Below are 27,678 nucleotides of genomic sequence, written 5' to 3' on the forward strand. Positions count from 1 at the left end.
ACCTGATTGTGGTCTACATTTTTACAGGGTGGTCTGAAGGCTGTGGTGTATATTGATGTGTTCCAGTAAAGCTGGATGGTGCAGTAATGACGGTACTACATAGACAGATTTATGAAAGAATGATGTTGTTTGGGCTATTCACAATTAAACTGTTTCATTACAGCAGCTGGAAGCTGGAAAAGAATGCTGTATAAAAATGTCCTTTTATTTTGTTAATTCAACAAGCCATTTGTTATATTTTAGCAGCACACTGAAAGCAGCAGAAAGGCAGAACTGATTACACTTTAATATCTGTTTATTTATCGTAAGTAATATCATTATTGCAATATTCAGCATTATGGCATATTGCATATTTTCCTCATGTTATGCAGTTTAACAAATCTGCCTGATGTTTTGGAATAATACGGTATCCAGTACTCCAGGTGCAACATGTTGGTACAAACTGAACCAACCTTGGGACCAAAACTATGGAATATGCAGTAACCAAACCTGTTTCATTGTGAGGGGAATTTAGGTTATTTAATGTTCTATTTCTCTATGAGAAGCTTTGTCAGATTTTGTGTGAGGTGTGATCCCCTCCTCCTGAGATGAGCCGACCTCTGTCACTGACCACTTAAGCCTCAACCAAACCACAGCCCCAAGACGGGAAATAAGTGTATGGCTGTATGTGAGGAATGATTCACTCATAATATTGTGAGAGCAAGAGACCATTTAAGTATGAAAGAAACTGGACCAAAATTACTTTACTGGTTTGATATCACTTGCAATATTTGGCATCTGCAGCTGAAATAAGGGCAATGTGAATTTAAAAGAAGTTCAAATTAAGATGTGGAACAGCTGTATAAGATTATTGTGACATCACATCAGCATTGTGGATCACTTCTATCCAGATTTTAATATTACACTTTAGTTATTAGTAACATGGTCCACATACAGCCCAGTTTGATCTCAGATGGGCCAGACCAATAAAACCATCGCACAATACCCTATAAGTAACATCAGTTCCAATATTTTCTGGGGTTTTTTTGTGTGTTAAGAATTATAAGCACATTCTGTAGACATTCATGCTTTTACAAAACAGACAAACAGCCCAAGATATCTAAAGAAAAATAAGTGCAGTTTCAACAGTGTGTCTCAGTTTTTCCACATTCAGTCAGTCTATTTACACACTACATACATACAGTCATTACATGTGCATTTATCAATACATTTCCTGATATAGATTCTTTTGTATTGAAGCTGCTGATTGACAATATTTTGCAATATGTTCAGTACCTTTAAACATGGTCACAGTAAGTATTCATTGTTATGTCAGAGAACTGTGTTCTGGTCAGGGTGGGAAAACCCTCTGAAGAAGAATTTTACATCAATAAGGCAATACATTATTGAACTTGCTCCTGAAACCTGGCACCTCTTAGTCTAGTCATCTAGTGGGCTGGATTGGACCCTATGGTGGCCAGTTCTGGCCCACCGGACGTCTGTTTGACAGCCCTGAGTTAGATTATGATCAGGTATGTTCTGATTCATGTTCTGCTTTGTTACTTGCCTTAAATAAGACTCATCCCATCCCTGTAAAATTCCCCAAAAAACGCCCTTTAGTAAATTGAAAGCTGTTGTTGAACCACTTGGAGCATGAGCACATTCCTAGTCTCATCTGAAATGTAACACTCTGATGTTTTTTCGCCAACAGTCAGAATCACTGTGAGTGCTCATGTCATTGAGTAATAGTCGACTGAACACACTGACTGCCTGCAGATGACCATAACTGCAACTTATTAGCTGGAAAACACAATGAGACCATAGCGTGATACAGCCTTACCTAAACCAAATTTAAAGTAGATAATGTCACAGGAAATAAACATTTTACACACGTTTTTCTAAGGTTTTATGAAGGCACTCCTCCAAAGAAGAGGTTAAAAAGTGGAAAATTGGAATATAAAGAAAATTGGGGATTTGCAGACCTTCTGGCTTGAAAATTTAAATGAACATTTTGCGAAAAAAATCTTGTGAGAAGTTTGTGATACAAAAGAACAAATATATTTATGATGTAATCTCATAAAAGAAATGGCAGTAGAGGAGTTAAGTTGTTGAAGAACAGTGCTGTGATTTCATATTTATTATAACACAGGGCATCACTGTTTTAAAATTCTGTTTGTTATCTATCTAATAGTGCACTGATACATAGTTAGGTACATTCACTCTTCAAGAAGTTTGACCATGTATTTATAAATATATACACACTGAAATAGGATATACATTGTACAAAATGATTCAGTCAGTCTGACACCTTGGCTTTCACAGTTTGGATCTGTTCTGAATGAGATATTAACTTACGCTATGTACAGTGTTGGGGATTTTAAAACATAAATACAAAGCACATTCTGTAACAGCTTCATTGTGGACATTTTCTGGCACTTCCTTCAATTTTCTTTGTGAGGCAAGCTGAGTCTGTTTTTCATATACTGTATGGGCAACTGCTGGGAGTTTCTCATCTCTGCAGAGTGAACAGCATGTGAAGTGAGCTGCATCTCATTAACTGAGGTGTGAAAGTAACACACTGTTGCATAATATGACAAATATTAGAACATTTTGTGTACTTGTCTCACAGCCTGCAGGACAATTCAGCTGCCGGTGTGTGTGTGATTACGGCTCTGGGTCATAATACCTCTTCTTCATGGCTCTGTATTTCCTGAGAAAATAAAGAGCCTCCAGTTCCTTGATGACATGGTCGCCACGGGCCACCAGCTTTTTGATCTTCTCAGGGTCTGTCACGTCTTTATTCTTCATGAAAGCTGACTTGAGGCGCTCTCTGAAGTAAGCTGCTCCCTGGGGGTACTCACGGCCAAGATACAGCAGCTTTTGGAGGATGAGAAAGACATTATATTCAAACACAGCACAGGAAACAACTGAACCCTGTGTGCCAAGTGTGTGTAGATCACTTACTGTTTTGTAAAGCCTAATGACCTCACCCTTTAAAGGGTTGGCCATGTCAGAAACGAGGTGGTCTGTCACACTGCTGAAACAAAGCAAAGTATTAACTGAGGTGACAATGACAGCAGAAACAGGAGCATTTAGTGAATGTTACTGAAAGATAACAGAAGCCAGTCAACCATTATAATTAGCCAGAGCCATTAAGACAACAGTTGCTTATCAACCCACTCTGGAGCTGGCTAGCTACAGCTGAACAGCTAGCTTGTTAGTTAGCATTTAGCACCTACACACACTCTACGAACAGCCATGTTAAACAGTACATTCATATTTACATGTGTTCATTTGTTGGGTATATTTACAAAAGCGACGTGACACTGAAGAGACCTCTCCCTTTCTTTGTCCTTCCTGTTAACCGCTCAGCTTACACACAGTCGTATGGCGTTCCGTTATGTCGCAAATAATAACAGATAACCGCGCATGCGTAAGTGTTTCTATGGTTACCTGGACACGCAGGGCTTTTTAGTTACAAAATGGTGAGTTTTTACAAAGTTTTCGAATAAATTACCCGTTTGGCCGTGTACCAATGTTATATTCAAATAGTTTAAAGCACAGGGTTTGACAGTATTAACTATAGCATCGTTACAAAACCTAGAAAGTAAGACTAAAGTCAACCTAACAACTTAAAGGATAACGTTACAACACTGCTAACGTTATACTGCATTGCTTTCAAGCTAGCGTTAGGGACTGTTCTGTACTTATCAGAGAAGGGGAGTAGCTGGGGTGTGACTTTGTTTGTTTTTTACCCTTCCTAAAGCCACAAATATTTTTCCTTGAACATCCCTGAGTGACTTAGGAAAAATTCATGACCGGTCATCATGTTTTGATGTTTGAAAATTATAAGTCAAAGATAACAATCCTGGAGTTGAAGAAAGCCTTGTTTTTTTTTTCCACCGAAAATGTTATATGAGACATGTAAAATAAAGTGATGTGGACGAAATAGCATTATTTTAAGCTTTGATTTGGTTATGTTTTTTTTTTTTTGTTTTTTTTTTTGATGGAAGCTTTCGTCAAACAATGTGTTTAAGGACTGTTCTTTTTTTTTCTTTCTTTTTTTCAGTTTCTTGCTATGTATACATTAACAAATAATTGCTGTCAATATCACAACACATGTAGATATCGGGGCAATGACACAGTTATATAAGCAAAACAGAGTAACAAAAAATTGAAACAAAAACTGTGAGTGAGTATGAAACATCATACCTTATATAACACAGCGCTACAGTTATGATAAAGATAACACATATACACCTGCACCTTTTGATCAATCCTCAACCCTGACCTACCCCGTCTCCATAGGTCTTTCTCTAAATTCTACTATACATGTATAAAGTTTTGTTAATGTAATAAATGGTGCAAATGTGGCAATTTTTCTTTCTTTAAAAATTGGCGGTAAAATAAATACACAAACAGCCATTGTATGCTCCTCCCCTAAACCAAAATAAAAAACATTAGTCCTTCCGCAGTGCTTAGAAAATATTTGACATGCCTCCCCCTTTTTGCACTACTCCCTCCCCTCTCATAAGTAACAAACAGTCCCTTAGCAGGATGATTCCTTAATTTTGATGTTATTTTTCCTTAATTTTCTAACTATTTTTCCCCTGTGCCTTGAATGCATGTTTTAAACCTTCTTTAACTTTCTCTCTGTATTTTCTCCTGTGACTGATAGCCACCCAAGAAAAGAAAGGTATGAGCAAATGTCAGTCAGCACATTTAGAGTTCTGCATTAATCTGATTATAACAGGTATGTAGTTGAAGATATTTGCAGCCAGGCATAGAGAATACCAGCCAACACACTCGTCACTGTGTTTACCCACTGTTCACCTCAGTAATGAACCCTTCTCTAGTCACACTTGTAGTAGTGAGTTGTCCAGGTTAACCACTCATTTATAATGTTTTCTTGGTTTCAAGTCATCCAAGGGCCGTAAGCCTACCAAGGCCCAGAAGGCCAAGCAGCAGCAGGAGGAGGAGGAGGAGGAGAGGAGGCTGCGAGAAGAAGGTAATCCAGATATCTGTGTCTGTTAATCTAACCGTAGCAAAAATTAGGTATTTGTTGGAAACAATGGCATTCATGCCGGTTAGTGTGAGGCATGAGAGTTTGCAGAGTACTGATGAAAGTAATGTGTTTGATAATCTGTTTGAGCCTCTGCCAGTCACTGCTCAGGAATTAACATGACTCCTGCAGTTTAAGGGTATGTGTTTTGTACGGTATGCACATCATATGTGCTTTTTTGTGTTATAGAGGAAGCCCAGCTGCAGGCAGAGAAAGACGAGCAGGAAAGATTGGAAAGAGAGAAAAAGGAGAAGGAGACAAAAAGGCTCGAGTTAAAGGTAAAATGTCCCTATGGCATATTATAACAATCATGAGGATGAATTCAGGTTTAAACAAACCCAAACTGATGAAATGGAAACACACAGCAGATGTTCACGGGCATGCTTTTGCTGACAGGATCGAGAGCGCAGAGAAGATGAGCTGAACAGACTCCGCCATCTACTGGAGGAGAATCATACTGCAGTAACCAAATGGAAAGCTGATGCTGTGGAGAAAGCCAAGGTGTGTATGTTCCTGTCTTTGTGAAAGGGAGACTGCACATTAAAAAAAGGACAACACATGTATTGTTACCAGTGATCAGTTTTTCCTAAGCAAACACTGCAAATAAGACTTTTTTTGGATCCATACACAGTCATGGGAAAACAAAACTATGTTGTTGATATAAAAATAATGATATTAACAAACATAATGTTGTTTGTATCCAGTGGGAGAGGTACATGCGTTGTGATGGTGCACCAGACCCAGAAGTACAGCGGGATGTTAACACATATATCAGCTTATGGAGAGACGACCCAGAGGTCAACATCACGCTCGTGCTCAGGCAGTGTTACTCCGCTCTACAGGTCTGTATAACTGGAGTCCATTTATTCCTTATTGATTAATTGATTAAAAGCCCATTTTATAAATAGATACATAAATGTTGTCCCTTATAGCTGATGGAGGAGCTGGAGGTGCTGCTCAGAGATGCTACAGATCCTCAAGAGGGCCAGAAGTACCAGGAGGGTCTCATAGATTTGCAGCAGCTAATCCACTCGAAACATGACCTCGCCACTGAGGAGATCCTCAAGGTATAAGAATCATAGTTGTACTTGTGCTCACTTGGTGTATATCAAAAGTGCTATATAATAATAAAATGGTATATTATTGTGTGCATGGGTTGCTCTTAGTGATTTGCAAAGTTGAAAGCAGAGTGTTGGAAACATTCTTGTTTACTGTGTGGTGTGTCTACCTGGTCATAGAGTGCCAGTGAGAACGCCGACACCGAAACAGGCAACATGCAGACCGTGGTCAAAGATGACAACGTTACGCTGTGTCTGTGGGCCAACCTCAACAAGAGTCCAAGGTTTGTGGAGGAAAACTGGCACTGATAGATTATCTGGGTTAAATGTGACAGTCTGCAGCATCTCCAGAACTCTCATAGGAGGTGGCCATCGCAGCTCACAACACTGTGTTTGGTACATTCATATTTAACAGGAAGCTCAAGCATCTAGTATTTGTCTTTCTGTCTTTTTATCGGATCGATTCAGGTTTAAAGGTTTTAACTTTGAGGAGACAGGCCTGGGCTTTGAGCTTCCTAAACAGCTGGCTGTGAGCAGTATTGCCGTACGGATCCTCCACACACGTTATGACCACCTGTCTTTGCTGGCCATGATGGCACGCCTGAAAATACGCTCACCCAGCCACAGGTACTCATCTGTTGGTGCTTTTACGTCTGCTAATACTACTAGGAATACTTAAAATGCTGCTAATACTAACCACACTCCCTTAACTCTGTGTTCTTGCCTCATCTGTTGGGTCCCAGGTCGCTTGCAGGAGGTGAGGAGGTTCCAGCAGACGTAGACGAACCTGAGCAGGGGGAGACAAAAGCAGAGGGAGAGGTGAGGGACGATGACAGGGTGCAGCAGCAGGAGCAGAGAGTGGACGAGGAGGTGCAGTCAACGCATGGTTCTGAAGGGATGAAGGTAAAGAAAGAATACTGATCTAGGTTACTAGATTCAGTGTGCAGTTTATATTGTTATTGAGTGTGTATCTCACTCAAGAGTGCAGCCAGTCAACAGTCGACGAGAACCAGTGCCCAGCCTGCAGGAGGCCGAGGGAGCCAGATCCAGACACAGATGGAGGCGCTCGGTGGTAAGATGCCCAGCCTGACACTTCTTGTCACTCCAAATGTAAACAAAAAGAGAGCAGCACCACACAGCATGGCAACCTGCTGTCACTCAGAGTAACTGACAGGTCTTTTAATACATGGACTAACACCAGACAACAACTAAATCTGAGTTAATAATGTTTTATAAGATGGACGATTCTCTTTTTCTCTTCAGCTAGGGACTTGACTTCTCCGTCAGTGCAGCTGACAGTGATGGACCGTGGTGAGAGTGTCCAGGTGGTGGACTTAATGCAGCTCACACCTCTGGGCGGGGTCTTCTTCTATGATGTGTTTCACCTGCCACCACAAGCCCACTACGTCAATGGCTGGAAAATTAGACAGGTGCATAGAAAAGGGTTTCAGTGTTTGCTGCTCACACCCTCACATAGTTGACCTCACACATCACTATCCATGTTTTTCCAGGTGTTGAAAAAAGGGCTGCAGGTGTTCCCCTACCCTATGGAGAAAGCTCACTTGGAGGACAATGACACTCTTACCTGCCCTCCTGTTGGTGTGTCTGTGATGCTGCCTGACTCTGTTGTCTTCTTGGAAGCACCCCAAGTGGCTCGTTGGGATGCTGCAGGTAGGTCACGCAGAAACATATGATGTATAATACTATATATGCAGCACATCTTTTACCTGGCAGCTCCATCGTCAGCATCCTCCTTCTCTAGATACACCAACAGCTCTTCTTTGCTCATGTCCAAACTGTCTCAATCTCGTCTCTGACTTTGTCCCCCCTAATATGCTATAATATACTCATGGACATTGTAATTGTTTTTTTCATCCAGTGAAGCAGTGGAGGATGGACGGCATCACTGACGTGTCTTATGATGAGGCAGAGGCCAAAATCTCCTTCAAGATGGACTCCTTCCAGGCCTTTGTGCTGATGCAGGAAACGTACGCCAACCTTCCCTTCCAGAGCTGGGAGCTCAGGCCACTGGGGCAAGACTCGGCTCTTTTCACCATCAACGGGGCACTCATTGACCTTAGTATCACCATCCAGGTAAGCGACTGGAAAGTTCTGTACGCACATAACAGAAAAATAAATTAGTAGATGTAACTTGACTGTTTAATTTGTGTTTGTGTCCATTTCACCTACAGGGTAATCAGTGTATGTTGCATTCGGAGCAAGAGAAAGGTCTCTCTCACCTGTTGGGGAAGTGGATGAGTGGCCCCGCCCTCCAGAGAGCCATGCTCAACTCAGGGATCAACATCTTTGTGAATGAGTACACGGAGAAATACGTCAGCACCTGTGGCAAGGTGTGCATCTTCTCCTTGTTGGCTTTAAGAATAGATACTAGAGATACAGTATTAGATTTGATGCAGGTTTAGCTTTATATGTTTTTAATTCTGTGTTAAATGGGCAAACCATTGTTGCAGAATAGAGTTTAGCTTGTATCCAAATATCCTGTAAAAGCAACAGGAAGTGAGAGATGACATATTTACCATGTTCATCTTATTTTAGTGTGTTTGCATTCGGGTTGCGTAGGGTAAAAAAATTTTTGATACCATTACCAATACCAGTACCTTTGAAGCGATACTGATACCAATAGAGTACTTTATTCAACACCAATCATGTGAATGGAGTGGCGTGTAGTACAGCCATACTTTTAAAGGTTTTGGTGGCATCTTGGCATCTGAACTGCCAACTCCATCGACTGCACCGTGCTCAACCTCACCACACCACAGACTGAATGGGTTGTAGCTGTTGTCGTAGGTTGCAAGCAAAACCATACAAAGGGTCGTTTTTTTCTAGATCTGGGTACAAAATTGATCCAACGCAGGTATTGGATTATTTTGGTCAATACCTTAAAGATACTGAGCACCAATACCCAGCCCTGGTTAGCATGCTGACATCTGCTTGCTAATCCTGAATTTTGTGGATCAAAACTTTACCTTAAAAAAGAAAAAAAAAATGCCTTTAAGAAGAAAACAAACTTGTTATTTGGAACCAAACAGTGTGTAGACTTCATTTGTGCCCTACAACGTTATAAGCTTTCCAAGATGGTTCATTTGGTGATCAACCAAAATACTAGACAAATTAAAATTCTGGCCTGATGATGGTGCTAAATGAAAATTTAAGGGACCATCAAAGTTGATCAAAATTATACTGAGGGGAAGGGAATATCTGTTTCATTAAAATCCTTCCCATAGCTGTTGGAATTTCAGTCAAAAGCAAAAACTAGATGAAACCAAACTCACCAAACTCAATATGATTCATCCTCTGTGGATCATTAATGTGTGTACAACAACACCATGATGATCCATCTAACAGCTGTTGAGGTATTTTAGTCTGGATCAGCCAACTGGTATTGCTGTCTCCATGCTGCTAGCATGGCTCTTTAAAAAAAACAGATCTGTGTTTCTTTAGGAGAGGCAAGTAGCACCATGCCTGGATTGTTGTTCACATTTAAAAGAGGAGATTGGAAAATGAAAAAAAAAAAACCATTTCCTTAGCTTAAGCGAATCAACACTATGGAGCAGATAATAATTCAGCCTGGATCAGCTACAGAATTACCTCCATCTAAACAACCTGCTCACAATAAATTATGTAAACCTGAGTGGGCCTGTCAAAATAATTATGCTATCGACTTATCAAGGTCAGTGCGACCACGTCCACATATTGTACGTAGTCGGCCTTGCGTTTACATGTGCGTTTATTTCGATAAGAATGTCAACATTTTAAACAGCAGGGCTGTCTCAACCATTATAATACTTGGCCACAGTGTACAAGAATTTTTTTTCCACAGTATCTACGCTGAATGAAGAGAAAAAGACAAGAATATGACACACGAGATGCTGTCAATTCTTGTCGTGCTGCTTCTGTTCTCGTCTGCTTTCTGTCAGAGTTTCACTCTCCAATGTCTGAATATTCCTAAGATTTAAAAGCCCATTGCTCTTTGAAAGAGTGTACTCAGATATTGATAATGATATCTTTTTATCAATCTGCAACACTTTCTCTGATTTACCTTTTCAGCTTATACTTGTGTATCACCAGACTGCAGTCCACCAGTTTCCAGTGTTATAAATGTGCCGTGTGGTTCCTCTCCTCTTCAGGACCCACTTACAGAACATGCTGCCTACGAACAGATGGCCCTCTTTGCCTCTGCCTGCGCGTTCTCATGGAGCAAGTGGAATGCTAAATGTGGAGCTGAGCATCTAGTCATGCAGGTACTCTCCCTCACACACAGATCATAATATCTAGCATGCTCCCTTTTTTCTCCCAACATGGAATGCCCTGATAGTTTTTGCCCCTCTCCTCTGCCAGGTGTGTGAGCACCATGGCCCTGACCCGGTGCCTAAGGGCTCATGGAGTCTCTACCTGCTGGGTGCTCAAAGGAGTCAGAAGCTGGAGATGACAGAGAAGAGTGAAGCCTTCTCTCCAGAGCATTACTCAGGAAGCGAGTTTCACTCCGCCTTCATCCACATGCTTGAGGACAACATGAGCCCTGATGGTATAGTCAGGACCAGAGAATGTAATTACATGTACGTTGATACAGTACAGAGCCTGCTCTGTGCCACCAGACCCCTCATGTATTCATAACCTGTGTGAAATTAACCTGGGGTTGCATTTAAATTCAATACTTTTTTAACCCCAGAATTTGAAATCAACATTTGGATGCACATAAGAAGACACGTCTCCTACTGTAGAATTGGCTACTTTATTTGTGCAAAGTTTCACACATCTTCTTTGGAACATAAAAAAAAAAAAAAAAAAAAGACTATGAAGTTGAAAACGGTGACAACCACAGCAAGAACACAGAGAAACATAAAAAACCCTTTGGTGTTAAAACTGTAACAATGTAGAATTATAACTTAACAAAAATAAACAGTTATTCACATATCCCCACTCAAAACTAAGAAACTCATAAATATATATTTCAAAAATTTTAAAACACTTAAAATCAAAGTTTTATTACCAGTGTTATAGACTTAAGTTATAAAATGTCCTCTGCAAAATTCCAATAAAAAGGCTGATTGTCCTTTATTTCCTCAAGTGCATGAAATGTGTTTAAAAAGCCATCGTCCATGATGTTTGTCAATGGAAAACTGCACAGAGGCCCATTGTGTGACTTGGTGAATCAGTGCTGTCATTCAGATGAAGTTGTGACATGATTGGTCATCTATGCACCAGCTGTGATGACTGATGAAGCTGATTTGACAGATTGCGTTAGGTCCGCGTCGACAATTGCCAGCAGCGCTGACAAGAAAACTGCATCGTGATGTGTTCAGGATGTTGAGCAGCCCGCCGTAAAGGGACACTGGTTTCCAACCACGTTACTGCTTCATCTCTTAAAACAGACACGCATACACACACACACTCAAAGACTAACTAGTTTAGCAAACGTGATGTGATGCATAAAATCCTCCATAGGGTTAACTATCCCCTGAGGCCTGGCCTGTGCTATCAATGCGAGTCTTGTTTTGGAAATCTTCAGGCACCAGTAAACATCCCAACAGCCTCCGCTCAGTCGTGGTACACTGTACTTTCTTCATCATCACCCCAGTGCACAGATCGTTTCTTCAGAGGGCTGATGGGCGGTAGCACCATCCACCCCGGGTCTCAGGGGCTAGACGGGGGGCTGTCCGTTATGCCGGAGCCCTGTGTAGGGCCACAGCAGCTGCTGGATGGTCATCCAGGAGTCCCCGGTCCCCACAGGGGCTGCATCTACCGCTGGCTGCATCACCAGGCTGGCCAGCAGCGCCAGGAGAGCTGCAGGTGAACCATGGATATTTACCACAACATAGAATAAGAAGCAAACGAAAGTTTGTTCAAGCTTTAATCAGTATAGTTTGTTTCTACTGTTGTTAAATCCAAGTAGATGACATAGACTGTATAATAAAGATGGATGGCATGACAGCTCTCAGGTCAAAAGTGTTAATTTTTCTTTTAAGTTTGGTTTAATTAGTCATTTGATGCTATAAAAAGGGGTTTCACATCACGATTGACTGCTAGGTGTGCCAGTCTGCCAGTCTACGTGCTCACGATCAATGGTGCTGCTTGCGATTGGTCAGACAGGTGTATGGGCGGGAACAAAATGGCGACAAATTACTACTGCTCAGACTCTTAATCCAAATGAAGTCACCAGTGCAAGATGGCAGCGGCCATATCCGGGGTATTTTGGCTTTGTTTTTGTACAGTTGGAGGAAGTGGAGCTGTGTTGTTCATCTTTATATACAGTCTATAATCTGGATCTTCAACGGGGGGTCCTCAGAGTTACTGCAGGGGGGCTGCCATTAGCTAAAATTGATATGCTATTGAAAGATATTGGCCAATAAGCTGTAATGCACCTAGCAATGCTACAACTGCTACTGATTTAGCAGCTACAGGCAAGCGCAAAGAAGAAAATATTCAACGAATTATATCAAGTACGCCTCAGTTTTATACAATAAATATAGTAGTGGGTCCTTGGCCTGAAAAACACTGAAGACCACTGGTCTATAAGAAAAGAATCACCCTAAAATAAGTACTATAGAGAAACTAGGTGTACCTGCTAGCACCACCACCATCGCCAACCAAAGCCAGAGACCTCTGCCGCCTCTGGCTACTGCTGCTGCTGCGGCCGCCCTGGAGGAGGTCAGACTGTTGGAAAAAGACTGGGCCATTCCTGGGTCTGTGGACGTAGGGCTGGAGGAAGGGCTCGGGCTGGAGGGGGCAACCAGAGAGAATAAAATGTTACCACATGATGGATAGAAAATAAGGCATGAGAGACCTTAAAAAGTGATCCAATATCAAGCAAGAGATTGAGTAAGTTACCAAAAATGACTCACAGGAAAGAGAATAAAATCACAGAAATTGTATGTCATTTGTGGTAGCTAATGCAATGAGTGGCAGGCAGTGAATTAGCTGCAGCTTGATGCAATCTAGAGTTGGCTTTGATGAAGTGCGTTTTTACCACCTGTCTCAAACGGTTTCAAAGATGCAAAACCATTCACAACATCAGCGTAATGAAAAAGCTGTCAGCGGCAGTTAATAGCAGTTGGCATGGAGGTGGATTCGAGCATCGACTGGTGAGGGAAAGGCAGCCGTCAATTTTGGCCTGGAGTCTGTCAGCAGTAGGAGTGCCGCTTCAAATCACTTAACAGTCATTAAGAGAGTCACTGTGAGGTTCTAAGTGGCTTTTGATTGGCACTCCTACTTGATAAACACAGGCCTTTTGCGTGCATTTTTTTTTTTTTTTTTTTAATTTTTTGGGATAGGGATAGAGTCCAGAAGCACTTCCACCTTGGACTCTCCTCCCTACACACTTACAGCATTACAAACAGCTCATCCTGACTCCTGAGCAATGTGGAGGGAAGAAAAGAGGAAAGGACAGTTCAGAAAAACACATGATCTGTTTGCACAAATTACTCAGTTGCCCCATAAAAATAAAGAAAATGGTCCAAGTGTAGCAGCACATTAAATCATCAAGGTGGCTGAACATGTTAGTAAATCACACACACACACACACAAGACCAAGGTGAGTAAAGATGAATTAGTTGTCTTTGTTAGCTGCAAATCAAGAGCTTGAGATCCATGCATGAAACACAAATCACAAAGCTTATGTCACACCGACAAACACTGATCTCAAGACAGTGTACAGCAAGTAAAATTGTTCATTTCTGGCCCTTCCAGTGAAAACATTGTTAACATGATTAAAAGCCACTGAGCCCCTGCAGCAAAGAGGAAGCTAGTCCAGCACAGACCCATATAATGAAAGAGCTTCATCACTTAGGAGGTTCCATACTCATGTTACATATAAGTGTTAATCTCATATTAAATGAGACATAATTTTCTTCTTGCTACTACAAGTTACAGAAAAATAATTCAGCCTGTATGTAGGAAATCCTTGACATTGAAGTCTCCAGAGAACAAAACTTTCTGTTCGCAGCTACTGGAACCTCAGTGGAGCTAAATGATGAAGTCTTCCACTATGTAGCTAGCCTCTTAGCTTTTCTCGCAGAAAGTGGTGCTGCAGTAGGCTAGAAGTGGGTGTTTGGTTGGACTAACGTCTTGAGGGGCAGAATGAGGGAGGTGAGTTTGCTGCCCAGCTCACTGAGACTGGACCTCCTCCTCTCTGCTACCGGCTCCTCCTTCTGCTCGTCCTCCGACTGGCAGTCGGTGTTGTCGTACGCCGTCCTGTGGGCACGCGTGGGTCAGGCATTCACAAACACACTGTTCAGTTGCACATTCAAATACAGGTACTGTATGTGCACATGCACACATGCACGTCATGCATATGCAGCCAACAGATGCTCTCCTGCTGAACACAAAGATATATTTAGAGACCCCTGCAATATAACAATGCATGCCCAGCAACTCAACATTCATGCTCCAATATATCACCACAAAGCCGTTTCACAACCTTTCAGATATTTGGAGAGCATTTAAAGAAATTTTGACTTAGCTAGTTAAATAGAACAAATTCTACTGTCCTCATCCAAACATTTGAAAGCAACATGATGCCAATAAAAACAAAAAAGAAAGAAACAAGTCAACCCAGCCTCTTTACTTTTTATGAATGCACAAAGAAAAAAAAGGTGATGGCTTTGGAAAATGTCAAAAAATGATGTTGGCCTCTGATAAACACTTTCCCATGCAAGGAGGGACCAGATGCATGAAAGATGGCTGCTGTGTGGTTGGACGTCATCATCACTTATTTTTGTCTCAAAGGATAACATGTTGTTTGAGTTTGTTCAAGCAGTCTAAGCTTCACCCTCTCAGTTAGAGATAATAGCAACTAAAATATTCTCTTTCAAACTTTCAGATTTGTTATTTAATTGTACTTAATCTTTTCCTCGTATTAGTGCTGCATTACACTGCTTTTTACTTCCACACAACACCCATTGCAAAGTGATTTGGAGAGATGTAAACCTGACCACAACAAAACTGGATGGACTGAACGCTCCCAGTGTTTTTCACTGTCACACCGATGGTAATGATGTCACACCAGAAAGCTGCCATCTTTATGCATCTGGGGCCACTGTGAAAATACTTGTGCGACGCAGCCAGCGTGGTTCCCCTCTTCTTGGCAGATGCTGGAATGTAGTCCCCAAACAAAAATGACCTACTGCGCAAGTGTCAACACCTTAGTTAGCATGTCACTAGCTTAGGTAGCTAGCAATAAAGGATTAGGTTAAAGGTTCAGTGCATAGGATTTGGTCTTTTCATAAAACTGGGCTGTCAGTGCAGTAGAAAGATACAAATACTTTGAAATTGTTGTTACATGATCAGAGAAAGCAGGCATTCACTTTTGCTCAAGAGTGCACTGCCACCGCCATACTGGACCAATAAATGCTCCTGCTGGTGGGTGCCGTTGTGCAAACTTGTCCATTTGAAACAATGGCGGACGGCTGGCAACAAACTATTATGTGTTACAGTATGGCGCCCACTTACTGTTTCAAAAACTCTCACTATTACAGCTAAACAGTGCACTAAAATACGTTACTGAAAACATTTTAGGTGAGGAATAGGCAACACAGTAACATAACCTTGATTTATATTTGATTTTTGGTCTGAGAGTGAGAGAGGGGCAACTCTGGGTCTTGATCTGCGTCTATACTCTTTGAGTCCAGGGTGGCAGGCAATACGAAAAAGCAGAGGTGCAGCCTGTAGTTGAAGCAACAACTCGGGAGAGCCAGTGAACCTCTGCCAGATGACCCATTTTGCATCATCCATGTCATCCGACAGAGTTTCGCTTGAAGGGGAGCTTGAGATCTAGGTAAGATGGAGGGAAGTTTACCACAGATCATTTAGAAACACTGCTTTAGTGTATAATCAACTGAAAATCAGAATTGTTGTGCTTTTGTTATCTTAGCATGAGCCATTAGGGAACAAGTCCTTGTGTAGCCTACGGAGATTGCTGTGTTGCATCACCATGTTTCTAACGCAGCCCAGAAAGGATTAACCGAACACTGGTTCTAGACAGGGTCGTTTGCGCGTCAGCCACCAAAGAAGCTGCTCTGCGACTTGAGCTTCCGAAAAACACTGATTTTTAAACAAGAAACTGCTCTATTCTGTCACCAGGTTTGTTTGTCTTGGAGAAGAGGAGGCCAACACTGACAGAATTTTCACTGAGAGAAGATTAGGCTGGTTGCAATCTGAAAGTCTTATCGCTAGGTAGCAAGAAATCCCCCTAAATCCTACACACTGTTCCTTTACAGAGAGGCTTGGTTTAGGGTTATATCTCATTACTTATAAGATGAGTCATGTCTTCATGTATTGCTGCATTTGACCTCATTTATTTACTCAAATGTCGTGTCGTAGCAATGGTCAAATAACTGTTGAGTTGTGTTGAAGCCCAAGCGTTGACACCTGCGCAGTTTGTTGGTCCTCGGTGAGTACATTCTAGCGTCTACCCTTCTTCTTGGCATGTCTTACCCCTTCATCATGAGAGAGGGCTCTTCAGTGTCAACCCAGGCCGCAGAGCTAACAAAGCGCTTTAGTGGGGGGCGCGCACCACTCTTCCCTGCCACATTCCTGGAAACCATCGTTATCACAAAGGGGCATAACAACAACAACAACCCTCATGACATGTTACAGCAAGCTTTGATGGCTTGAGAAGGAAAGCCAGTAGCTTCCTGCACACCAGAAACAGGCTGAGTAATTTACACAGTATCCCTTACTGTTAATCTAAGCACACCTCCCTTTCACATACAGACTACATTATGTTCATGTCACTCTACATATTACAATCCAGGCATTAACACACACAAATACAAATACCTACCATGGAGATCGCCTGGTCAGTCTCTCCGCTTCAGCGTCTGTGCAGTCTTGTGTTTTGGACTGTGGAGGGAAAATCAAACAATGTCAGTCATGATCCATTTTCCATCATACTAAAACATGTGTTACATTTTGCATGCATTTAGCCTCACCATGGTTTGAGGCTTCACACTGAACACAGAACATACAAATTGTAGCATTTAAAACAATGACAAAAACATAAGTTTTATTTACAGTTTAAAAAGTGAATATCTATTTACGGAGGCAGCAATCAATTTATTCCTGAAAATACACTGTGGACGCTTTTGGGAAGATTTTTTTTTAACTTTCCATCGACCTTAGGGTGCAATCTGCACTCAGATTGCAGGAAGCTTTCTAGAGAAGCAAGCTTTGGATTGGCTTTGCTGTGTTAAGAGTGTAAAAAGCCCACTGGCTGACTGTCTCAAACCAAAGGGCATGCCACATGATCTGTTCTGATCTCTCTGGTTGGATAAAAGCGATGGCAGCATCGTCCTCACCATGTCAAAGTGCATGTTGCCTCCACCAGAGCGGGGGATTGCTGCTATGCTGACCCGCCGGGATGACGACTGTTTGGGGAGGAAAAGGAAAAAGAGGAGAAAACAAATACACAGATGAACTTTACAAACACATATAGCAAAAATCAGTCCTGAATAAGGAGATGAAGAGATCATATGTGACCTTAATGCCGCTGACCTTGTAGTACTGTGTGTTCTGCTTCTTGCCACGGAAGTCATCTGGAAAGAGGAAAAGTATAGTTACTTTAAACATTGTTTGTGTGTGTCATCACTGAACATACATACAGTATACACACATGCATACAGTACAGTATGGGTGATATGGGTTTGTTACTATATTGAGCCAGACACTGTTATATGGAGGTTCTACAATAACCACAGCTAAAGAAAATTATAAACCTGCATTCAAATATCCATCAGCTTTTTCTTTTCTTTGTTTAGTTCTAGAGAGAAATTTTAGTGTATTTGCTTATAGTTTCTTACTATTAGCACATCAAGTTTCAAGCTCAAGTTTTTCTAACCATGTAAACATGTCCATATGGTGTTTTTTATATGCTACGAGACATATCATGAGTAATTTCTATAAACAGATTCTGCATATGTAGGCGACGGGACAAGATTGCATTCTGGTTTCCGTTTGTAGTCTGAGTGGTGCTGACCAATCACGTTTGAACAGCAGGTGAACAGTCTGTGTGGAGAGGTGGAACACACTGGCTGAAATACAGTCTCCGACCCCATCAGCTATGTCTGATGACAAGTTATATTGTATTAGCTTTTTAATAATGTATCTACAAGGGGTGAAACAAGGGACATCAGAGGAGAAGCAGGTGTAGCCACCTGTCAAGCAAGCTAATTTTTTACTTTCACTTCAACTTGTCAGCGCTGTCGATCAGGTACAAGATTTATCTAACATTAGCAACACATAATTAGCTTCTTGTTTATGTAGTCAAGCCAAAGGTTCATGTTATCTCCAAATGTTTACAAGCAGAGGTTTGTGTGGTTGATGAGCAGAGTCTAAGGTGGCTGAAGGGTGGTTGGGTATAGAGACTGGGACTTATTTGCATACTACTTCGTCTGTGCATACTAAATTAGGCAAAGGTGTTGAGTTAGGTCTACGCCATTTTGAGACATGTAATTACACAAATGTGTAATTATTTTGAGTTTAAAATGCCAGAAGAGAAACTTTAAGTTCACAAGTCAAGATCCTGAATATCAGAACAAAGAAGTACATAAGTGGTAAAATCAGTACTGGAATGGTAAAAGGTTTAGCTCTCTTCTAGTCTTAGACTCAAAGCACTTTACACTACAGGCACCATTCAACCCATTCACACACACTTTCCTACACTGGTGGCCAAGGCTACCATACAATGCTCCACCTGCTCATCAGATAATCATTCACGTACACTCACAGCAATTTGGGGTTTATTATCTTTCCCAAGGACACTTTGACATGTAGGGGATTGAAACCACCAACCTTCCAACTGGCAGACGACAGCTCTACCTCCTGAGCTACAGCCTACCCCAGTTTTACAAAGTACAGAAGGTCCAGAAGTGTGTTGCACCATTAATGTATGTAACTACTGTGTAACCATTCCCTACCTCTTTCAGTCTGTGATCCAAACGACCTCTCGTTCTGCATGAGCGCCTCTCTCAGCTCCAGCAGCTCAGCGTGCTCCTTGGTGTACATCCTCCTCAGGTTCTCCACATGCTGGATCATCACCTCCACAGCCTTACCGATACGACTCTCCTGACATTCACACACACACAAGGCTCCGTTAAATCATCAGAATCAAAATTAACATACAGTACACTTCGTTTTATTGTTGGCACGGGAATATAAACTCATAGATTCATCACACAGTGATGGCATACACATTATCTGTGACTTATCACTTACCTGGTGAATAGCTCCTAGCATCTCCGAGCGACTGGACACCCTGGTCATGGACTGGATGAGGATGTCCAGGTTCTTCTGGAGCCTCTGGATGATTTCCATGGACTGGTTGTCGTCTTCACACAGAGGAGTCAGAGCCTTGGAGAAGAGAAGACAGGAGAGAAAAGACACAAAGAGTTAACCATCACCTTATTCACTTTCATTTACAGGATAATTAATTGATCCCTATTGATGCAGGGCAGATTTTTGTATCTCTACAAGAGGAAAGCTGCAGAACAAGATGCAAAATCCATTTTATCTACTATATTGTGATTCAGATTCATGCAGCTCATGCAATTTTGACCGGTGATGGAGCAAAACTTTAGCTAGTGCTCCATCGGAAAGCTCAACAGTTACACACATACTGTATGTACACTGACCTGCAGTAAGCCCTGGCAGCTGGACACCTCCCTGCGGACATTCTCCTCAGCCAGGTCACGTGACCTCTCCTCCAGCCGCAGTCTCTTTTCCAGGGTGAACATGTCGCACTTGAAGCCCAGCGCCAGACGCTGGAACTCCGCCTGAAAACACGAAAAAGACACTTGGCACTTACTGCTGGACACGCACACGGTATTTGGCTTTATATCCTGCCTGTAAGCAGACAGGCTGACCATCTCTAAAGTTTCCTTGTTTGATAACCATAAGAGTTTCCTCTATCACAGACAGCGTTACTGTGCAGGTTGAAAAGTTACACCACATAAACAATGAAACTCGTACACTTCCCTGTTGAAAACCCCACACTTCAGGAGAATCCTATCAGTGCATGATCACAATGATATATTTACATTCCATGTGTGTGGTTATAAGAATAACTTTTTTATAAAGTGCTTTACATACAATTAGTTTCTAAAAGTGACTTGGAGGACAATGTGTTAGCTTTCCTATCGCTATCACTAGCAACAGGATCACTATCGCTGACCACAGCTTTACAGCGTCATTGTGGTGGTGATGAGAAGTCACGCGACAGTGGTGTAGTTTGTTTATAGCCTAACGTCAGCTTTTTACTTCTGGCGATTGCATTTACACTTAAAAAAATCACAAAGGTGGTGTTAATTTGTGAAGATATTCTTGCTGAAAAAATGTGTCATAAATTCTTGTTTGGTACTGATGTTATTTTCTGCAATAATCCAAAATCCAATGGAAAAATCCCACAGGCTTTTTGTTGAGGGAACTTCCAGGATGGCCTACAGAAAAACAATACCCCAGCACCACTCTATACATTTGATGGATGCACAGTTAAGGCTGTGTTTTCAGAATGAAAATTAATACATTAAGACAACTAACAAACAGTTATGAAGATCCAGATGATGATCAAGACTGATTTGTGGCTTTCAAAATCTACTTTCAAACACACATAATCCCAAAGTGTCTTTTCGATACCACAGATGCTTAAAAAGTGTCTGCAAGATCTAATGGTACACATACCTCAATCTCCTTGTCATTAGGTGACAGGCTGCAGATAAAGAGAGGACAATGAGGACAATGTGACAAGTCTTATTACATGCACACATGGATGGTTATGGATTTAAGTGTTCAGGTGCTTGCTCACCTGTTCCTGTCCTCTTGGACAGGACTGGTGGTGTCTGAGATCAGTGACATCTCAGCTAGAAAGGGAAGTAAGATTCATTTATGAATCATGGCAAAACAAATACCTGGTCAAATGGTGCAATCACCATCTAGGTTTTAAAAGAGTAAATGTAAAAGCACTCATTTAAAAATGGAATTAAATTTGGTATCAAAAGACAAGTGGTGAATATTATAAATAATATTTAGTACATAACAGTGTGCAATGAGTATATCACACATACATTCCTTCTCAGTGGCCACGCTGGTCTCACTTTGGTCCTCCTGAACCTTGTGCTCCTCGATGGCCTCCATGCTGCGGGACAGCTCCTGCAGGGTCCGGACAAACATTACTGCCTCCTTCTGCTCAATCTCCCCCTCCTTATCTCCTTTTAACTCCGATCTCTCCATGCTCACATCGCCCTCAACATCCATATTGCTCCCTTCACTCGGTCCCTCCCTACCCTCCTTTCTCCTTCAACGGTTTTTACATAATAAAGGTGAAACGTGAAGACTCAAAGCAGCTGGCAGTGTCGTTGGTTCTTGATTCTGAATGATCTGATCCTGAGTGGAGCTAAAGTGAAAACATGCACTCTTCCTTCCTTCCTCTCTTCTCTTTCTTTCTCTTTACACACACTCACACAGCTGGAAAGACAGCATTTCTCTTCAGGTCACATGAAGTTACTGATGGCACAATCTCATCACTGACAAAAAAAGAAATGTTATCTTGATGACATCAGCTCCGTTCAACATGATCCTGGTGTTTTATCAGATCTACTCTGAGGCTGTTTTAAGCTAAGCTAGAGCGAAGAAGATAATAAAAAAGAAGAGATAAAAAAAACCCCAAAATCATAAACAGAAACAATGCATCAAAAGGTAAATATAAAACTGAACAATGACTAACTTGTGTATCTGTAAATCTTTTTAATGCATTAGGATGGCTCTCTTTACTCACAATAACTGAAAATAATATTGTTTGTATGACATACATCCTGCTACAAACTCTGTTCTGAACTCAGTTAAGGGTCTGGCAGTAGATATAACAATTGTTATGATAAAAACAAAATGTGGTATTCAATTTGATTGCTACCTTAGATAAAAATAAAAACAGGTAACATGCAAAAACTACAATATAATGACCCTGATATGCACAAAAAGGTGATCAACTTCAACAGTAGTCAAGCAAATTACTATTATTATGATGAATTAATAATCCAACAGTCAATTTAGAAGAAAATGGAAGCAGAAAAACTTACCAGCTCCCTCTTATTTTTGCCACTGAGAGGGAGGGAGTCCTTTTTGGCTACACTGTCCACAGATTGGCCGGGGTCAGAAGTCACGCTGCCCATGCCGCCCCCCGATTGGCTGCCATGTGTGATGGACGATCCTGATGGAGGAGAGCTGCTGTTGGAGAAAGTGGTCTCTCCGCTGCTGGTGATCCGGTCGGCCCCTGGATGGAGGAGTTGGTGTGTGGGTGGTCAAAGTTGCACGTAGATGTAAGAAGGCGTAAACAAACGGTTAGCTTACATACAAGTCTGAGTTTGTCTTCCTACCTTCCATGCTGGCGGCTACTGTTGGCACCTCGGCTGCACTGTCCTGCACGCTCTCCTCCTCTTCGACCAACACAGGTAGCAGACACGTGCTGAAACACACACACAGTGAACCTTTATACAATACTAAAGCATATGCAAAAAAATTAATCTAAACCTTAATGTTTCTCTATAAAAATACAGTTAGACGTTAAGTTCTCTTTACCAAATCACTAAAATCTCTAGTTCCTGTTACAGTGAATCACTCACCTGTCCTCCGCTGCTGATCTGTCTGCCGACTGATCCCGGCTCACGCTCTGAGATGGACAAAAGTAAAAAGCGAGAAGGAGGGAGGGGGTGAGAAAAGGACAGGTGGCCTTGCAGCACATTTTTCTGCTCCACATTACAAGAAACGGTCAATGATTAAAAGACACACACGTCCACATACATGTAGCGTACCTGTCCCATGGCAGTTAAACGCTATCTAAGCTCTACAGTGAGTCGAAGAGAAAGATTGGGCTGATTCCTTATATAATGTGTTGCTTCATGGAGAGCCCTGCAGCTCTGAGAGTGTGAGTGTGTGTTGCTGAGAGGGGTGCTCAGAGAACACGTTAACACTGGCAAAGTGCTAAGTAGTGGAGGCGGACTGCGTGCATACACAGTAGTGTGAACACACACGCACAATGGAGCAAGGTGAGCACTCAGAGCAAAGCAGCAGGATATTGTGTAATGAGTGTGCATAATATCCGTTCTGACACAGCTCAAAATAGTAGAGAGCTGCCTTACCTTTTCACCGAACACAAAATCTGAGACTTTGTGTCGTTTTACATCCAAACAAAGTGTGAAGCAAAAAGCTGGCTGCTGCTCTCCAACACATTGTTTAGTTTGATTGTGTCTCCAATAGCTTTATACCAAAAGTTGAAATTGTGCAATCCTCCATCCAAGAATACAGCGATAAACTTTGATTTTTATAACCGCACAATCATGTCTTAGGAAAACATCCTTGTTGTGTCACTGCGGACACCAAATCTTTGAATAAACTGAATAAACTATACTGAATGTAAGGTGTCATCAGCAGTGAAGGAATGTAACTAAGTACATTTACTCAAGTACTATACTTAATTAACATGGACAAAAAAACTAGCTCAACGACATGGTCAAACCCAAGTGTGACGCTGAATATATTAAACTGTGTGCGTGGACCTTCAAATGGTGACTAAGGAGAAATCTGACCCCGTGGCTGGACCAGTTGTGAACCACTGCGTTAGACCAATCACAATCATCTTGGGCAACACTGAGCTCAGGATGCAGCGACGGTGCTCTTGCAAAGTGTGTCAAGGCTGACAGTGTTTTGGTGAAACATTTGCATGTGAGGAGGCGAGTACTGTCATTAAAATGGCCCGTAAAATAATACACTACAAAAACATTTAATAGTCTTATGTCATTGTGTGATTCAACTGTTAGTGATAAACATGCATGATTTGATAATTGGTGCCCTAGGGGCTCTGGAGGAACTCTCTGGACCTCGTAAAACCACAGATGATTTGCCGGGTGTATGTAGCTCTAGCAGAACATGTCACAGAAGCTCGTGTGGAAAGAAGTGGAAAGAATTGGTACATTAGTGAGGTCAGTGTCACTGGTGCATGCCGCCGCCAGAGTTAAAAGATATGCTTAATCAACTCTGACCGGCCATGTCACAAAATGGATCAACACTGGACACAAGAGTCCTGTGAGATGAAGTCTGGGCTTTTTTAAGGTGTGTTCACAAGTCGTTTTATTTGTTGCAGATCTTAACAACAATTCACTGAAACGACAAAGCAGGCAGCATACCATTTCCAGGTTTGCCTCACCATCCACTTTGTCCAAGCTTGACCAAATCTAACTTCAGAACCCATCATTGTTCCTCATACAGCATCATTCACTTTGTGCAGGTTACAACACCGGTACATTTGAGTCTATAAAATCATCTCAGGTAAATTTCCAACTTACCTGAGCCAGAACTTTTTATCTTTGCAAAGCAGTCATAATCTTATGTCACATGAATGGCTTCAGTTTAAAGTGCCTGACACCAGCACAGAGGCTGGAAAAACAAGTCTGTTCTACTACGATCCCTGGTCCTGGAATGACCTGCAGGCCAAGCTCAAACTCGAAACCCTTCTCTTTAAACGATTTTTAAACTTTGGAGGAAGTGGTCATGGTGAGTTGCAGCTGCTTAATTTAACCCACAGATTATAGATTAAATATTACTGCCTTGTTAATGCACTCTATTAAGTATTGTATTTTGACATACTTATTGTTGCTGTTGTGTTGTGCTATAAGTTTTTATGCTACTTGAACAAATGTGAGTTTATACCACCTTATGTTGAATAATTTGAAAATCCAAGTATTAACTGACATAATGCTGTGATAAATAATAATTCCTTTTGTCTAGACTGTGCTCCCCAACACAAATACGGGGAGAAGTCCTATTGAAAATATCTGCCATTTACAAGTAAAACTACTATTTGAATATATCCAAATGATTTCAAAAACTTACCTCCTTCTCTCTGCAGGAGGATTGCAACCAGATTCTTAAATTATATTCAAAAAAGCCTCGATTTGGTTGAAAACCTCTCTTGACCAAGCATGTATGAGTTTAACACTACATCTTACTGATGTACAGTGTCTGAGCCTGCCTTTCTTGGCTCGCCTCCCATCTCTCCGCAGGGAGGCAGTCCAGCAGCCACCAGCAGGTAGTAGACTAAATAAACCAAGCTGATCGATCTCCCAGCAGGATGCAAACCAGACTGTGGTGAACCAGCATCACAACACAACTTGGCTCCAACATGAAAACACCGCAAGCCCATCCACAAAAGGCTGGACATAATGACCATGAAGCAATCTTACTGTATGGAGCACGCATCAAAGCAGTTCACTGTAAACACTAATTGGTCCAGAGAGACAGAGGAGACAGTGATGATCCACTGTGTCCACGCTTTGTTAACACGCTTCTGAACATCACTGTCATCCTTTTGATAAATGCTTCTGCTTCTGTATAACAGGTGGTAATCACATTTGGTGAGGTTAATATCATTTATCAAGCAAAAATGCCACACACTTATAGTTTCAGCTTCTCAAATATAAACTGTGTGATGTCATATTAACTCCAATAGTGTTGTCATGATACTGGGATTTCTAACTTTGACATAATGCCTTGAAAAATATCAATTTTCAATACCATTATCTGGCATGAATTGACAAAACTAACAAGGCTAACACATCACAACAACGACTTTTCTTTTCTTTGTTAATAGCATAGAACAGCCAAATGATGTAGTAAAAATTAATACTTTCACACCTTTTCCGCCAACATGAAGCTGGCTCTGTTCTGGTTCCTGCACCTAATTTTAAACCGTTCAGAGCATTTCAACCACAAATTACTTGGTTCAGAACTCGAATATTTGGTTCTCAGCTGAAACCTAAAAATAGCAGGTTTTCCTTGACCTGAAGTGCATACCGTGACGATATCAGTGGGCAAGTCACATTCTACAGGTCGAAGACAGAGGATGGAGAATGAAGAAGTCAAGTGAGAAATGATCAGATAAAAAGGGCATGCAGCGGTCTCATTAATAGTTGCTCCATGCTTGTTTCCTTTTTTGTTAAAAAACAAAAACAAATATCAGTAATAACAAAACAAACATTAATCCTACAGTGTGCGTCAGCCTCTGTTGATACATCCTTGATTACAATGTTTCTGCTCAAAAATGGTGGGAACGTGGGCGGGTTTGTTAGACAGCACCAAGGTTCCAAGAATCCTTAAATCCCTAACAGAACCAATTCAAGAACCGGAACAAATTTGCTGGAGAAGGGGTTTAAGAGACAGCAAAAAAACGCAGCTTGAACCAGTGTATCAGTACTGCAGAAAATGAGTATTGAAACCGTTTCAATATTCAGAGTCAATATGTAATAATAAATCAATATTGGACAATGCAAAACTTGAATATTTTTTGTTTTTTGAAGTGTTAAACAAACTTGCATGCTAGGATACTGTGATTTCATTTAATTCTTCAAGTAATCTTTCTGACATTTTAGTTCCGTTTAGTTTATATGGTTTTCAGATTAGCATTAGCATTGTGTGTGTGTGTGTGTGTGTGTGTGTGTGTGTATATATATATATATATATATATATATATATATATATACACAGTACAGGCCAAAAGTTTGGACACACCTTTTCATTCAATGCGTTTTCTTTATTTTCATGACTATTTACATTGTAGATTCTCACTGAAGGCATCAAAACTATGAATGAACACATGTGGAGTTATGTACTTAACAAAAAAAGGTGAAATAACTGAAAACATGTTTTATATTCTAGTTTCTTCAAAATAGCCACCCTTTGCTCTGATTACTGCTTTGCACACTCTTGGCATTCTCTCCATGAGCTTCAAGAGGTCGTCACCTGAAATGGTTTCCACTTCACAGGTGTGCCTTATCAGGGTTAATTAGTGGAATTTCTTGCTTTATCAATGGGGTTGGGACCATCAGTTGTGTTGTGCAGAAGTCAGGTTAATACACAGCCGACAGCCCTATTGGACAACTGTTAAAATTCATATTATGGCAAGAACCAATCAGCTAACTAAAGAAAAACCAGTGGCCATCATTACTTTAAGAAATGAAGGTCAGTCAGTCCGGAAAATTGCAAAAACTTTAAATGTGTCCCAAGTGGAGTCGCAAAAACCATCAAGCGCTACAACAAAACTGGCACACATGAGGACCGACCCAGGAAAGGAAGACCAAGAGTCACCTCTGCTTCTGAGGATAAGTTCATCCGAGTCACCAGCCTCAGAAATCGCAAGTTAACAGCAGCTCAGATCAGAGACCAGATGAATGCCACATAGAGTTCTAGCAGCAGACCCATCTCTAGAACAACTGTTAAGAGGAGACTGCGCGAATCAGGCCTTCATGGTCAAATAGCTGCTAGGAAACCACTGCTAAGGAGAGGCAACAAGCAGAAGAGATTTGTTTGGGCCAAGAAACACAAGGAATGGACATTAGACCAGTGGAAATCTGTGCTTTGGTCTGATGAGTCCAAATTTGAGATCTTTGGTTCCAACCGCCATGTCTTTGTGAGACGCAGAAAAGGTGAACGGATGGATTCCACATGCCTGGTTCCCACTGTGAAGCATGGAGGAGGAGGTGTGATGGTGTGGGGTGTTTTGCTGGTGACACTGTTGGGGAT

General features: G+C 41.4%; 3 protein-coding genes across 12 annotated transcripts in view; 1 reads left to right on the top strand and 2 right to left on the bottom strand.

Moving 5' to 3' along the window:
* Positions 1-876: 876 nt before the first annotated feature.
* lyrm5a (LYR motif containing 5a) lies at positions 877-3,400 on the bottom strand. 4 transcript variants are annotated; one of them, XM_049566215.1, is made up of 3 exons: positions 3,264-3,400; positions 2,944-3,013; positions 877-2,856 (listed from the first exon to the last, which is right to left on the bottom strand). In XM_049566215.1, the coding sequence occupies exons 2-3, from the start codon at positions 2,986-2,988 to the stop codon at positions 2,644-2,646; spliced, it is 258 nt and encodes an 85-aa protein (XP_049422172.1). In that variant the 5' UTR covers positions 2,989-3,013; positions 3,264-3,400; the 3' UTR covers positions 877-2,643. The 4 variants fall into 4 exon arrangements, with proteins under 4 accessions (XP_049422172.1, XP_049422174.1, XP_049422176.1 ...); XM_049566217.1 differs by having other exon boundaries at positions 3,291-3,396; XM_049566219.1 differs by having other exon boundaries at positions 2,944-3,016; positions 3,291-3,386.
* A 36-nt stretch (positions 3,401-3,436) lies between these two features.
* dnai7 (dynein axonemal intermediate chain 7) lies at positions 3,437-10,746 on the top strand. Of its 2 annotated transcripts, XM_049566211.1 has the most exons (17): positions 3,437-3,464; positions 4,658-4,675; positions 4,900-4,987; positions 5,231-5,319; positions 5,438-5,542; positions 5,746-5,883; positions 5,974-6,108; positions 6,280-6,383; positions 6,568-6,726; positions 6,843-7,002; positions 7,081-7,171; positions 7,363-7,529; positions 7,611-7,770; positions 7,979-8,193; positions 8,292-8,450; positions 10,248-10,361; positions 10,459-10,746. In XM_049566211.1, the coding sequence occupies exons 1-17, from the start codon at positions 3,462-3,464 to the stop codon at positions 10,732-10,734; spliced, it is 2,181 nt and encodes a 726-aa protein (XP_049422168.1). In that variant the 5' UTR covers positions 3,437-3,461; the 3' UTR covers positions 10,735-10,746. The 2 variants fall into 2 exon arrangements, with proteins under 2 accessions (XP_049422168.1, XP_049422169.1); XM_049566212.1 differs by lacking the exon at positions 4,658-4,675 and having other exon boundaries at positions 3,440-3,464.
* A 963-nt stretch (positions 10,747-11,709) lies between these two features.
* The window catches only part of LOC125882499 (lymphoid-restricted membrane protein), a 49,667-nt gene continuing 33,698 nt past the window's right edge, over positions 11,710-27,678 (bottom strand). The window contains exons 24-39 of one of the 6 annotated variants that reach the window (XM_049566205.1): positions 22,728-22,774; positions 22,482-22,570; positions 22,185-22,378; positions 21,174-21,258; positions 20,915-20,969; positions 20,791-20,818; positions 19,746-19,886; positions 19,330-19,464; positions 19,032-19,179; positions 17,611-17,651; positions 17,415-17,483; positions 16,901-16,959; positions 16,552-16,650; positions 14,182-14,310; positions 12,683-12,837; positions 11,710-11,904 (exon numbers count right to left, since the gene is read on the bottom strand). In XM_049566205.1, the coding sequence (XP_049422162.1) occupies positions 11,762-11,904; positions 12,683-12,837; positions 14,182-14,310; positions 16,552-16,650; positions 16,901-16,959; positions 17,415-17,483; positions 17,611-17,651; positions 19,032-19,179; positions 19,330-19,464; positions 19,746-19,886; positions 20,791-20,818; positions 20,915-20,969; positions 21,174-21,258; positions 22,185-22,378; positions 22,482-22,570; positions 22,728-22,774 (1,617 nt within the window). In that variant the 3' untranslated portion in view covers positions 11,710-11,761. Of the gene's footprint in view, positions 11,905-12,682; positions 12,838-13,443; positions 13,471-14,181; positions 14,311-16,551; positions 16,651-16,900; positions 16,960-17,414; positions 17,484-17,595; positions 17,652-19,031; positions 19,180-19,329; positions 19,465-19,745; positions 19,887-20,790; positions 20,819-20,914; positions 20,970-21,173; positions 21,259-22,184; positions 22,379-22,481; positions 22,571-22,727; positions 22,775-27,678 lie in introns of all 6 variants that reach the window. The other 5 variants (XM_049566207.1, XM_049566204.1, XM_049566209.1 and 2 more) reach the window with 5 other exon arrangements.

This window comes from Epinephelus fuscoguttatus, linkage group LG22 (assembly GCF_011397635.1).
Source record: "Epinephelus fuscoguttatus linkage group LG22, E.fuscoguttatus.final_Chr_v1".
In the NCBI taxonomy this organism is placed as follows: Eukaryota; Metazoa; Chordata; class Actinopteri; order Perciformes; family Serranidae; genus Epinephelus; species Epinephelus fuscoguttatus.